Source organism: Dermacentor albipictus, chromosome 1 (genome assembly GCF_038994185.2).
Source record: "Dermacentor albipictus isolate Rhodes 1998 colony chromosome 1, USDA_Dalb.pri_finalv2, whole genome shotgun sequence".
Classification (NCBI taxonomy): domain Eukaryota; kingdom Metazoa; phylum Arthropoda; class Arachnida; order Ixodida; family Ixodidae; genus Dermacentor; species Dermacentor albipictus.
This window is the reverse complement of record NC_091821.1, coordinates 109,159,109-109,172,213: the sequence shown is the minus strand read 5'-3', so window position 1 is coordinate 109,172,213 and position 13,105 is coordinate 109,159,109. Positions and strand designations below refer to the sequence as shown.

Genomic DNA, 13,105 nt, shown 5'->3' with positions numbered 1-13,105 from the left:
CTGTGAATGACGAAACGGCCTTTATTGGGCAATCCTGTGCCCACAAAGGCAAGTTGCACTCGAAGAACAACGATAGCGGCGAACACAGTCGGCGATCGTCGAAATCTGATCAGCGGCGAAACGAGTCGGGTTTTATACATCGGTCATCGAAGGTTCCAGAGTAATCCCTGCTTCCCGCGAGTCTTCCAGTAAGTACTAGACAATTTGCGTCGCTCATACAATCGGATTTCGTAAGCGTCGGTGACAACAGACAACGGATGGAAGCATCGACAACGTTCGAGAAACTTTCGATACATGCAGGCGGGTCAAAGCGGGTCCTGCTCCGAGCGAACGCTGCGCTGCATAGGAAAAGAGCATCCCTTCAGTCATGACTCAGTGGCGTCGCCTGGTGGGGGAATATGAACTGCTCGCAAGATGGCTGCCGTAGTACCCCCACCTTAATGCGACAATATTTGCATCGTGCCTGATGCGCAGACTCACCAGAGTGTCGTATCTGTAAGGTACCCAAGACAGTTGAACACACAGACCATATAGACTCGTGTAAGGGCCACACTTTTGTAAGGGCCGCACCCCAAGCTTGGCAGCCCAAAATTCTGGGAGAAAAAATTTCCAGTGGAGAAGGAATCATGTTCGGTGCCCCGATACTGCGAGCTTGCATCGGCAAATTTTCGTTCGCTGTGTACTTCTGCGTGCCACTACTAGATGGTGAGAGCTACACGTTGACCTCTGATGCAATGGTACATCCACGAATCTGGGGTGTGCACAAGTCGCTGGTCATAGCAGCACCATTTTGACCAAAAGGTTCGGTCCCTTGTGTAAGAGTCGCATCTCGTCAGAATTGTGGAAAAAAAAAGCACATGCCTTACACAAATCTATTTGGTACTTGTCGCATGTCCCCATTGTGACTGTGACTGGCAACCAGCCATGGTTCCTCATTCGCTATGGTGTTGGGCTGCTGAGCACGAGGTTGCGGGATTGAATCCCGGCCACGGCGGCCACATTTGATGTGGCGAAATGCAAAAACACCTGTGTACTTAAATTTAGGTGCACATTAAAGAATGCCAGGTGGTCGAAATTTCTGGAGTCCTCCACTACGGCGTGCCTCATAATCATAAAGTGGTTTTGGCACGTAAAACCCCATAATTTAATTTTAATGTGACCGGCAGGCATCGATCAATTTCTTAGTGCCACTTAACAAGAGGCCATTCAGTCAAAAAGCATTACTGGGCCACTGATCGGACATATCAGTGAAGTGAGCCATCAAGGCTCTCTTGGAATATTAGGCTGTGAATGGGCCCTTCAAATGCAGATGGGCAAATAATTGCATCATACTGCCTGTCTTCATCATTACTCCTCAATCCCCTATTTTTCTCCTCTACCCTTTCCCCCTGAGCTGAGTAGCAGACTAGGACCTCTCTGCATTTCCTTGATATATTCTCTCTCTCGCAGTAAAGCTTTGCTTTACATAAATTTCAGCATTGGTGTTGGATCTGCACAACTTTTTTGTAACTACTTCTGACCTAAAGAACAAGCGTAATTTTTCAGTGAAACTTAACAGCAGCTTCGAGCTTCTATATGAAATAAATTTGTGCCGTTTTCCTGTAATTATTATTCGGTTATGCAAATGAACTTGAACCAGTTCAAACCGGTTTGAACCATTATTTTTCCCCTCTGGAGTTAACCTGAACATAACCGTTTTCGGTGAACTGGAACGAAAAAAATTAGAAATTAAGTGGTATCATCTTCTTTTTATTATTATTATTAATATTATTATTATTATTATTATTATTATTATTGAGTTCAGGAAACGTTACAAGTAGTCCATTTCACCGCATTCACAAGTTAATGACGGCTCTAGCCTAGCTGCGGCAGTGCTTATATTTTTCCATAGAAATCTTGTCAGCATAATATAAAGGCAATCATAAGCGTACTTTTTGTTAGATATTTACATGTTATTAGGCGATTATCAAACTGAAATAATACCGGAAACAGCTACTTTGTAGTTCGTACATGCATATATGCTCGCAGATATGCAGCGAATGCCTGTGGTGGCATATGTTGCTTTTGCTTCATGCACTGCAAGCCAGGAAACATTGCACATGGTGCTGCCACGTCTTCATCTGCTGCACGAAATTATCTTGAAATTTTGCTCCCATGTATCCCAGGCTTAACAAGAAAAACTGTGACATGGGAGCACACCCAGTTCAAATCGACCAGTAGACAAAACTTGCATCACTGCATGAAGGAGGCGGGACATATAGATGAATGAGCAGTGTTAAAGTTGAGGGGAGACTCCGTGGCTTGACGAGAGGGTAATGCTTAACTACTCGTACGTGTGTTGTTATAGCGTGCTGACAAGAAATTCTCGAGAGAAAGCATTTCTTGAGAGATGCCCTTTGCATTTAGTCATACAACAAAAACCATTTCGAGGACCTTTTAACGTAAATTTGTAGCTGTAGCTTGAAATTGCTGCTTTCATAAGATTGATGGCGCTTTTGACCTCCAAAACGTAGTGTTCCCATATTTACTGGGTGTTTCACGTCACTTGAACCAAGCTTTCATGTGTTTCGAGCAGTCGTCCATGATGCATGGAAATAACAAGCAGAGCAAGTAGTCACCTTTTTCTCAAACACTCACTTTTCGACAGAAGCCTTCTCCTCACTCTTTTCTAATGCTATATTTCGTCATATAGCATGTTCCCATATGCGACTGATATTGGCCAATAGCTGACATCAACCAAGAAGGGTGTTTGAATCAGTGCACTTCTTCGTCAATAAGTATACTGTGTATACTTATTGACGCAGTTAGTAAATAGACTGAAGTAAGTGAAAATGTGCTTCCGAATTTCTATAAGAATTCTGCATACATCTGCAAGAAGCCAACTAATGTCTGCTCATGCTCGGCCGTGGCTGCCCACATAAGAACTAACCTTTGGTCAGACTGCTCATTGGTGTCGTAGCTGTCAGGTCTCGCTCATTTCGATTAGGTTTGAACACTCAACTAGCCTCGAACCACGCGAAACTTAAGGTCAGACCACACGCACTCTTGCTAGCACGCGCTCACTCCTGGCTACTCCTGGCTACTCCTGGCTAGACGTCTGGGCATACTTCGCTTCGTATTGAGCCATTGACAGTGCTTCAAAATGCGCAATTTGAATGTGGCTACTACCCATTGGTCAAACCGGTGCAGGACAAAGCCTGTCCACATCACATTGCACGGCCAGACTGGAGCACATGAGTACGCACTCTAGCCCTGTCATGCACAAAGCAAATGCTGTGAATACGCACAACCATTACATGTGACTGCAGTCTGCTATGTAGTGTAGATACCCGTGGCCATCGCGGGGTGCTGTGAGGAGTTTCCTCACTGAGAACAACCGGGTCTTGCTCACCATAGGCGCCGAAATCGCAAATAGTCGTGTCTATATGAACATCCAAAATCAAATTTTGACTGCGCACCATGGGGATGTTCAGTAGGTGGAGCATTGTGGATGCGCCTCAGTCCACCATAGCCTTCACAGTGCAAGGCATAGAAAAAGGAGCAGAAACATCTCGAAGGGGATCATAGGTGACCTTTGATTGTCAATAACTTCTCTTCTGCTGAACGTATTCAAGTAATTTTTGCAGAAAAGTATTTCTGAAATAGTCTATTTCAATTTAAAATTAATTTCTTTACTTTGATAAAATGTGGCTCACCTAAGGCAAGTGAGACCAACAGCTTATTGTTTGTAGTAAACTTACCTCACCTACGGGGGAGAAACCTGGAGGCTTACGAAAAGGGTTCTACTCAAATTGAGGACGACGCAACGAGCTATGGAAAGAAGAATGATAGGTGTAACGTTAAGGGATAAGAAAAGAGCAGATTGGGTGAGGGAACAAACGCGAGTTAATGACATCTTAGTTGAAATCAAGAAAAAGAAAGGGGCATGGGCAGGACATGTAATGAGGAGGGAAGATAACTGATGGTCATTAAGGGTTACGGAGTGGATCCCAAGGGAAGGGAAGCGTAGCAGGGGACGGCAGAAAGTTAGGTGGGTGGATGAGATTAAGAAGTTTGCAGGGGCGGCATGGCCACAATTAGTACATGACCGGGGTTGTTGGAGAAGTATGGGAGAGGCCTTTGCCCTGCAGTGGGCGTAACCAGGCTGCTGCTGCTGCTGCTGATGATGATGATGATGATGATTTACTCAAACTATTTTTTTAAGTGCAATTAGCAAATATGTAATTTCAATGAAGCAAATTTTTAAATATTTTTTAGGCATACATTTGACTATAATTGTAGAAAGTGCTCAGAAACGCAGTGAAGTTGCTTTTAAAAGATTGCTCCTTACGTGGTTATTTTTTCTAATACCTGGAGAAAGCCAGTGAAACCTCAAAAATAGCACTGTCGCGGCACAATTGCACATCCGATTTGCAGGGTTTTCAACCTCGTTTACAAAGAACAAAGTCTGCATGAGAGTTGTTAAAGAGGCGAACAAGTGTTTTGATCCACTTTCAGCAATGGTCTATCGCTTATATTTTTGGACTGTGGCAGATTTCCATCTTCACGACAATGGTGCTGACTTAGATGCCTGGTGCCAAGGTCAATGACTTCTATTTACAACGGACATGTGGCCATGCTTTGGAAATCATGGTTGACCGTGCTGCAAGCCAGATTTGCAAGCAGCAGCATCATATTTTTAATATTTCGTGGGCTTTCTTCAGAGCCTAAAAAAAAGAATCTCATGAAAGATGTCACGAGGACACCTTTATTGGGTGTTTCTGAGCTTGCCCTACAACTTGTACAATCAAATGTATGTATGCCCTACATAATTAAGAATTTGCATGATCGAACTTGGTAAATTAGCTAACTAATCAAATTTCAAAAAAATAGTCTTAGTAACTCAAGTATACTGCAAAGAGCGTGCATTGAGTCTCATTCACCTGAGATGTGCCACATTTTATTAAAGCTTCATTCAAGTTCTAAAAAATGTAAACTCAGTATGCGCCTACAGGGAGCAGAGTTGTGCAGAGGTCTGCCATCTTGCAACCTTCTTTATATGGGAAATCTACTCCTTGAGCTTCCAGGAGGCAGGCTAATGTGTCAATAGAATCTTCAGCACTTTACTCTGCACCACTACTGTTATAGTGAGGCTTATATAACATTTATTGACTGGTCGCATGAAATTTGCCTCCTTGAAAACGGTGTTTTGACGAAAAAACACTGCAAAGCACATGCTACAGAGGCAGATACCTTGGCCACAATGGTGTCTTTACCTGGCAACAGATGGCATGACTAACCTTTGCGCAGGAGTTTTCGTAGGTTATGACTCCCCATTGTCAGTATGCATTTGTTTATTTTGAACAGAACATACAAATACATTAATTAAATGTAATATAATTTTAGAGAAAGAAAGCTTGCAGTAGTCATCTCTGTGCTAAATTACACTGGAAACAAGGCAATAATATATAAGAGAAAACAAATGTGTATAGTACTGCTGCAAACCCCAAAGGAAGAACACCTTGGCATAAGTGAATGTGGCAAGTAGTAATTCAAGTGTTGATGCTCTTGGCAGCACTGAAACCAGCACACCATACATATTGCAGCTTTTGAATTGGCTTCTCTGGTGAAGTTTGGCATTCGATGTGACAGCATTTTGGGGAATGGTAGCAGCTGTTACATGAGTGCTGCTATTGTTGCTCGTGTCTGCATGGCACACTGCAGTTCTAGCTTAGATGCAGCCACATTTAATCCTAGCATGGCAACTATTTACAATAAGTTACGTTGCTAACCACATACTGCCTTTTGAGTTCATTGTTTTTGTGTTATCTCCAGGTATACACTCAAAAATGTTTTCTCAAAATTTCTGGGACATCACATGCCAAACAGTCATAAACATACAAACTATAATAAAGTAGCTTTGATAGCCTTTTAGTCTTACTGATGCCATCTGTGTTTCAGACGCATTTCCCGAAGAGAACCCTTGAAGACCCTCCTATTCTTTTTTCTGGTTCACTTCCACCGAATGTAAATGTTTTGTGTTTGATTTTACATTTTGTTAAAAAGTGTAGCTAATTGCTACTTGAGAAAAAGGTTTCAATGCTGCTTCGAAAGGTTTTCGTTTTATTTTTATTTTATTTTTTATTTTAGGGTGTATGCTGCAATAGTATTTTGTGAAAAGGTATTGATACTTAGTACATGTTGCACATTTCCGAGAGTCACAATGAAGTGCAATTTTCTTTTTGTAATTTCTTCGGAACAGCACCAGCGGTCCCACGGTGACACAGTTGCCCTCAACTTTACTTTCTATGATGTGATCACAGCCAATGACCACTCACCCAAGCCTCTACGGGAGCTACGTAATAGGTGTCTTAACCCTGGTCTTTACGCACAGCATCTAGAACGTTGGCTCAGTTTCTACCCACCACAACAGGTACACAGAGTGTTAACATTATGTTTTATGCATGGTTGCTTTTTCTTTTTGGCTTTGCGTCTGATGTGTGAATGCAAGCACAAAAGCAAACTGATTTTTCGGACTCCAATTTTTCAGATACTATCAAGTATTAGGACTTTGTTGTAGCTCTACCTTGTGGCCATTGCCTCTTCAGAGCACATGGCCAATGTCTAACACACTGGCTAAAAATTTGGATGCAGCATGATAAGTTCAGTTAAGATCCCAAATATCACCATTAGAAATGATGGAACTGACTGCATTTTTTTTTTTGTGACAGGATGTTTTCTTGGCTTTCCAAGTGCCATTTGGTCATTCAGCCTAATAGCTAGGTGATTTTGATCGAACCAACAACAAACACGCATGAGTGCCCGCGGCATCAAGGTTTCAAAGATTTTTAAGTTGCTACATAATTTCAAGCTACACAAGCCAGAAGTTTTATAACAGCAAGCACAATGATTGTTGTCGCCTAGCACTGCTGGTTCTATCAGCATACTGAGTTAGCACTTGGCTGGCAGTGGTAGTATATCAGAAATGGCTTTCCAGTTTGTGGCCCACAACTAGTAGCAAATTCTCTTGTGCGCTGAATAGGCGTAATGAAAAAAACGCACATTGTCACAAGCTGCCAAGGGAACTTGTGCAACACTGTGGCAGTGTGCAGCCAGTTTGCTTACAACTTGCTACATCACGGTGACGAGCAACAGGTTACATGATGAGGAATGTGGACTACTTGGGCACCAAAACATTAAGCAGATATTGTTGCAGTGGCATGGCTTTACTGAAAAAAATGAAAAACCGATTGGCTACTAAATATTATGTGTAAGCACAGCCTGCCATTGTGATTATTTTTGCCCCGCACACAGGCTATGCAAACCTCTGCTCTATCATTCTTAATACAATGCTGTGCAGTAATAAATGCTGAAAAAATGGGAATTAGTTTTATTTATTATATGGAGCAGCACTTCTCATTTCAGAACTAATCTGCCAGTCACAGATTCATCTTTGTATAGAGAGCACCACCGCACATTTTTACTCGCGTGCTGTCGCATTTTTTTTTCTCATTTTTTCACTGCACACTTTGCACTGCTGTGATACATTTTGTTTGCGAGGGTTTGGCGGAATCTGACAAAGGAAATGAGCCCACTGTGCTGAAGTGGACACCTAGTATCATCTATGCACAGCATTTCTGAACATGTCCAGCCTATATTGGCTGTTGTGGCATCTACAAATAATGTTTAAGCCAAAAATACCTCTCTCTCAGCAAATCGCCACCTTTGGCAAATATGGCTTCTGTTCTTATGTCCAGCAGTTCACTGGCTTTAACAGCTAATAAGTTAACATGCTAGTTGGTAAAGTAAAATTGTATTAAAATAGTATTGTTTTCTCTGTATTTGTTTTTGTGGACGTTTACACAGGTGTGGTCCAAAAAAACCACTTGGTTATTGTCAGTTAATAATCTGTAAGTGAAAGAACTTCATGCATTTTTTCCAGCTTATGATCATTGATGGAGAAGAACTGAAGTCTGATCCAGTACGTGTTATGAACAAGCTCCAAACATTCCTTGCCATCACCCCATTCTTCGATTACAGTGGATCGCTGAGGTAAGTCTCCATATTTTGAACCCTAAGCATTCTGTGGCTAAAATTTTATCTCTGTATGCTTCCACTGTTATCCACATTATCAGTGCCCTAGGCACACTTTGCCACTACACAACCTACTGTTTAAGCCATCGTGAAGTTATGCCTCATTTTTATTTTTATTATTTCCATCTACAGTGAAACCTCATTAAACTGTAGTTGGCTGTAGCTCGGAAAAAGTACGTACTAAATGGTAGTACTGTTTATTCGAAATAGCATCAGATCGCTCACTTACCTGTAGAAAACGGAACACGGAACTCAGAGAGAGTGCGATAAAAGGGAAAAAAAACATGCAGTATTTATTCACTTCATGCTACAAAATTGTTATTTTCGTTCGATGACGCGGCAACCTAGCACGACGACAGCGGCCTCAAACTTAATGAAGCTGCGTGCCAGCTTTTCAGCCAGCCCCCTCTTCTCAGCAAACACTCGCATGGCAGATTCCTCGTTGGTGTTACGTATTCTCCGTGCAAGCACGCGGTAGAGCTGCAGAAGTCCTGGGGTGCCTTTTTCATTGCTGGGTGCTGTTCTCGTCGCGACAATCGATTTCATGAGGCTGACGTAACCCGCAGCTTCTGCCACTGTCGGGCCTGAATCGCCGGTGCTGTTGCTTTCCCTGTCGTCCTCATCACTGTCGCTAGTCGACACTTCGGCAACAACAGAAGTAACGATGGCGAAAAGTTGAAGCTCGTAGTCGACATGCCACACACCGTAGTCAACAGCAGATCTCTGTCACATGCCAGCGCCGACTTCTTTGTGTCACGTTCGATAGCACGGATGATGTCTAATTTTTCTTCTATGCTGAGCACCCGGCGTCCTTTTTATCCGAGCTTCGGCATGACGCGAGTCCTCGCTTGCCCAACATGCCAGAACGCTCTCTGGCACGGTGCCAAAATGATGTTGATGTTGATGTGGCTTCACGCGCAAACGCACAGGGCGCTTGGAGGCCGTTGTTCCACTCTCTGAGGCTTGTTGTTCTGCCGGGCCGCCCGATGAAGACGATGCACCGCCGTGTTTGCACGACGAAAAGTGGAAACACTATGTTTTAACTGATGCGTACTCAATAAGCTGGGACGGTTTATGCGGATACAAAACACATCATCTTCAATGGCCGCTGTGTCGGGGATTTGACTTTACTACTTTTAAAACGAAACTACTGTTTAAGCGGGTACGGTTTAACAAGGTTTTACTTATATAAGATGTTATATTACATCATCTAACAATATTATATGCTACTCATTCTTGAAGCTCAAACCAGGGGATATCATTTGCTTGCCTGGGCATTTCATTACCGGGCTTTCACTGGAAACATATTGTCATATGTATGAGTGCAGATGTCCCCTGATGTTATAGAGCATCATGTGTCCACCATAGTTTGGGTCCTTAACCATGGCTATTCATGAAAGTCTCAGCATAATGGCTCTCCAAACTAGTAAATGTTGCCTAGAATTTTAAAAATAATGGAAGGCTTTACACAAACAGTGCTCACTGTATTTTGATGAGTGTTCATGCTATTCATGAATACCTTTTTCATTCTGCGCAAATAAATATTGAAGTTTATTGATGTTTATAAAAGTTGTGGAGTATGCCAAATATGAATGATAACGGCCTTTAACCTGCAATAATGAGCCAGCTCATCGTTACGAGTGTCATCGTAATGTTTGCACATGTGTATAGTATGTGCAGTTCCTTGTAATCGGTGTGTTCAGTTAAAGGAACACTAAAGGCAAATACTAAGTCAAGCTAAAGTGATAGATTAGTGCTCGAGGATCTCTAAGGCATCAATATTATTGCGAACAGAGCCTTAATAATCAAGAAATCAAGGTAAATGCAGGACATGAATAGAGACTTCCGCAGGACATTCAAGCACTTGCTCGATGACGGAAGCACTCCTCCGGTAAATTCTGTCACCAGTACTCAACTACTCGTTGCAAAAAACATCCTTGTATTGTATTGTAATATGAAATAAAATGCTACTTGTCCAGCTCCATTTCATGTTTAGAAAAAAGAACTAATTGAATTTACCACTGACAACGACGCGAGCAGTTGAAAGGTTTAGTTTTCGTTAGACTCTGCGCCGCCCACACTTTCACGTTTCAGTACATTCCTGATCGCATAGTGCTGCACTGGTTTTGCTGGTGCGCGAAACTCGCACAAACTGCAAGTAGCAGAGAATTCAACTTCCATATGATGTCGTGGGATTCCCGAACGGTCTACGCCACTTGACCAAAAAGCAGCTGCAGTGGCAAATCTGCCTCTCTGTCTTGGCTCGGTGCTGCCGTCTGTCGGGCGCCGCTTGACTCACCAACGGCAGCAAAGGGTGGTGATGGCATATGCAACATCACCACTCCCCGATAGTGTGGCAGGAGATTTGAATTTAAAATAAAGCTATTTGGACCCTTCAGATGCAATTTTCATGTAAACTGCTTTTTTCTTGGTACAAAATAAGCGTTGCGAGGTTTCTGGAAAGGTATTTAAAGGGACACTAAAGTGAAAAATGATTTCTTCTGCATCAGTAAATTACTGTTCTACAACACCGAAAACGCCACTCTTACAACAATAAGACGTTTGGTAAGCCACAAAAAGCGCAAGAACGAAATACAGGTGGCGACGCCTACTTAAGTTCCCGCACCTGGGGGCTGTGACGTCTTGGATTTGGATGGCATCTTCTAGGGCCTACTAATTATATGTAGGGGTACAGATTGACTACATTGTGTTCTAAAGAAACCAAATATTAAACATGGCAAGTTTCGGGAACCTTTATTCAGCCAACACGGCCCAAATGCGAAAACATACTTTAGAATCCCTGACGTCATGCTGACGTACTGGCGCTGGGGTTTCGGCGCGAAATTCAAACACTGATACTTGGACCTTCATTTTCTCATCTAATAATCAAACTATATTTTTGAAATGACTGCCTGCAGGGTTCTCAAACAATGCTTCATTAGTCTAAACTGATTTATTGTTTTGCTTTAGTGTCCCTTAAACAGTCCACGTCGACTTAGTATTTGCCTTTAGTGTCCCTTTAAAGGGCCCCTCACCAGGTCTGGCCATTTGGAGCTGACAAGTGCAGAGCACACAATGTGCGCTAACGATCGTGTTTGCAAAGAATTATATTGCTACGCTATGTGGAAAGGTCTGAAATTTCAATCTGAATGCCGTTCTCTCTTTCTCTCGGTGACGTAGTCACGTCCATGTGCCTATGTAGTCGGGTTTGCAATGCGACATCGCTTGTGGTGACACATGACTTAGAGAATTATTCAAGGCAAAATCTGTTATTTGTGTGATCTGTTGCTTGAATGGACGAATTGAAGTTTAGAGAAATAATAAAACACACAAACGAACTGTCTGCATGTTTTTTGTTTTACTTCGCACCAAAACAAGACAGTTGTACTTCTGCTTCGTCTGCTTGTTCCCATGGTTGGGCAGTCACGTGCACAAGTACTGAAACTATGCCATTTTCTACCGTCATCCAGTGCGTGATCATGCTCTGCAATCTGCTTGTTCTGCCTCAGTATTCGTGTAGCACTGAATTATACCGCTAGTGATGTGTCCTTGTACGCAGTGCGCAAAATCATACACTGCGCAAAACGAGAGTTCACAACAGGTCGCGCGCAACGCCATCAGCGAAAGTGCGCAGTGCCGGGAAAAAGAAAAAGACAAGGAGGCAAAAAAAAAATGAAGGCCATGTGGTCGCGTGACGTAGGCGTCACGCTATCCTCAAGTTCCAGTATAGGGGAACGCAGGGAAGGAATTTCACTTGCAGAGGCTAATGTTGAATTCCAATGGCGGAGTCGGAGCAGCCGACAGACTGCGTGAGCAAGCACTCGACTCTGGCGCAGAGCAACGCCTCCAGATCCGCGAGTGGAACACAACCTGCGCCGCCGGAGCAAGGCGGAAGCGGAAGTTCTATCACCGAGTCACCCAGGATACCTTGCGTGTTGTCATTTCCTTCCGCTGTTTGCTCCCAGAACCGCCGCACCGGTCACTTGTCTCTTCAGCGCCGTTCATCTGGTTTTTCTTTGTTCTTTTTTTTTCTTTTCTTTTTTTTCTTTAAGTAGCAGCTTTTGCTTCCTCGCGAGTCGCGACCGGTGGCGCCTCCCAGCAGACAAACGTTGTAAAGGAAATACGTCACGCAGAGTTCGGGTCCACTCCGCCGATTTTGACGGAGCATCTTTTTCTGCTCCACGGAGTGACTCCCGCTCTGAATCCCCTCCGACTATCTCATTGGAACACCTTACTCCCGCCCTCTGTCATTGGAACAAACTTGCTCCAAAACCAGCAGAAAAACTTGCTCCGACTCCGCCATTGGAATTCAACATAAATGGGGCAAGTGGAGAGAGTGTCTCGCTATGCAGTGGAGCTCGCCTTGTAAAAGCATTGGTTCGCGGTCCTGAAATATTTATATTTCGGCTAATAATGAGCCAATTTGAAAAATTTTACTACAAAACACTTCCTAGAGGACACATAACTTCCAGCGTATAACCAAAATTTGCTATGGGGCCTGGTGAGGCGCCCTTTAAGACATGTGCTGAATGAACTTCTGAGCAACACTTTGCAATCTGGTGGGTGCAGTTTAAATCATGGATCAGGGAGTTGAAATAGGTGCGACGTAATATTAACGCATTTCTCTCGCATTTGCGCCCAAATCACCGCTGAATTTTTTAAAATTCATAAACTTTTGCAAATCACTTAGGGATTCTCGGGACAGGCAGCGGTGTACATCAAAACGACTAGGAGAGTGAGTACATAACCATTGTTAAGGGCAGACTAAGAGGGGTCCCGACTATATATAGTTTTCAGCAACATTTTTGTATGAAGTGGGAAAATGTCTCTTTAGAAAGGAATTAACCTTCGTTTTGCGAAACTTGACGCAGATTTCCTGAAAAGTTTTTGCATTAAAGGTGGAAAAGAAGATTTTAATGAGTTGCAGATTTTACAAATTCGAAGTCCTATCAGTCTAAAACTAAATCATTGTACCCTGCCAAAATTTTCCAGTAAATTTACAATGCTAGTACTATTGGGCCCCATCAAGTCA

At 43.0% G+C, this 13,105-nt stretch overlaps 1 protein-coding gene across 3 annotated transcripts in view; it reads left to right on the top strand.

Moving 5' to 3' along the window:
• The window catches only part of sfl (N-deacetylase and N-sulfotransferase sfl), a 126,705-nt gene that overhangs the window by 100,770 nt on the left and 12,830 nt on the right, over positions 1–13,105 (top strand). For all 3 annotated transcript variants that reach the window (XM_065439416.1, XM_065439417.1, XM_065439415.1), the window contains 2 exons: positions 6,242–6,412; positions 7,922–8,031. In XM_065439416.1, coding sequence (XP_065295488.1) covers positions 6,242–6,412; positions 7,922–8,031 — 281 coding nt within the window. The remainder of the gene's footprint in view (positions 1–6,241; positions 6,413–7,921; positions 8,032–13,105) is intronic.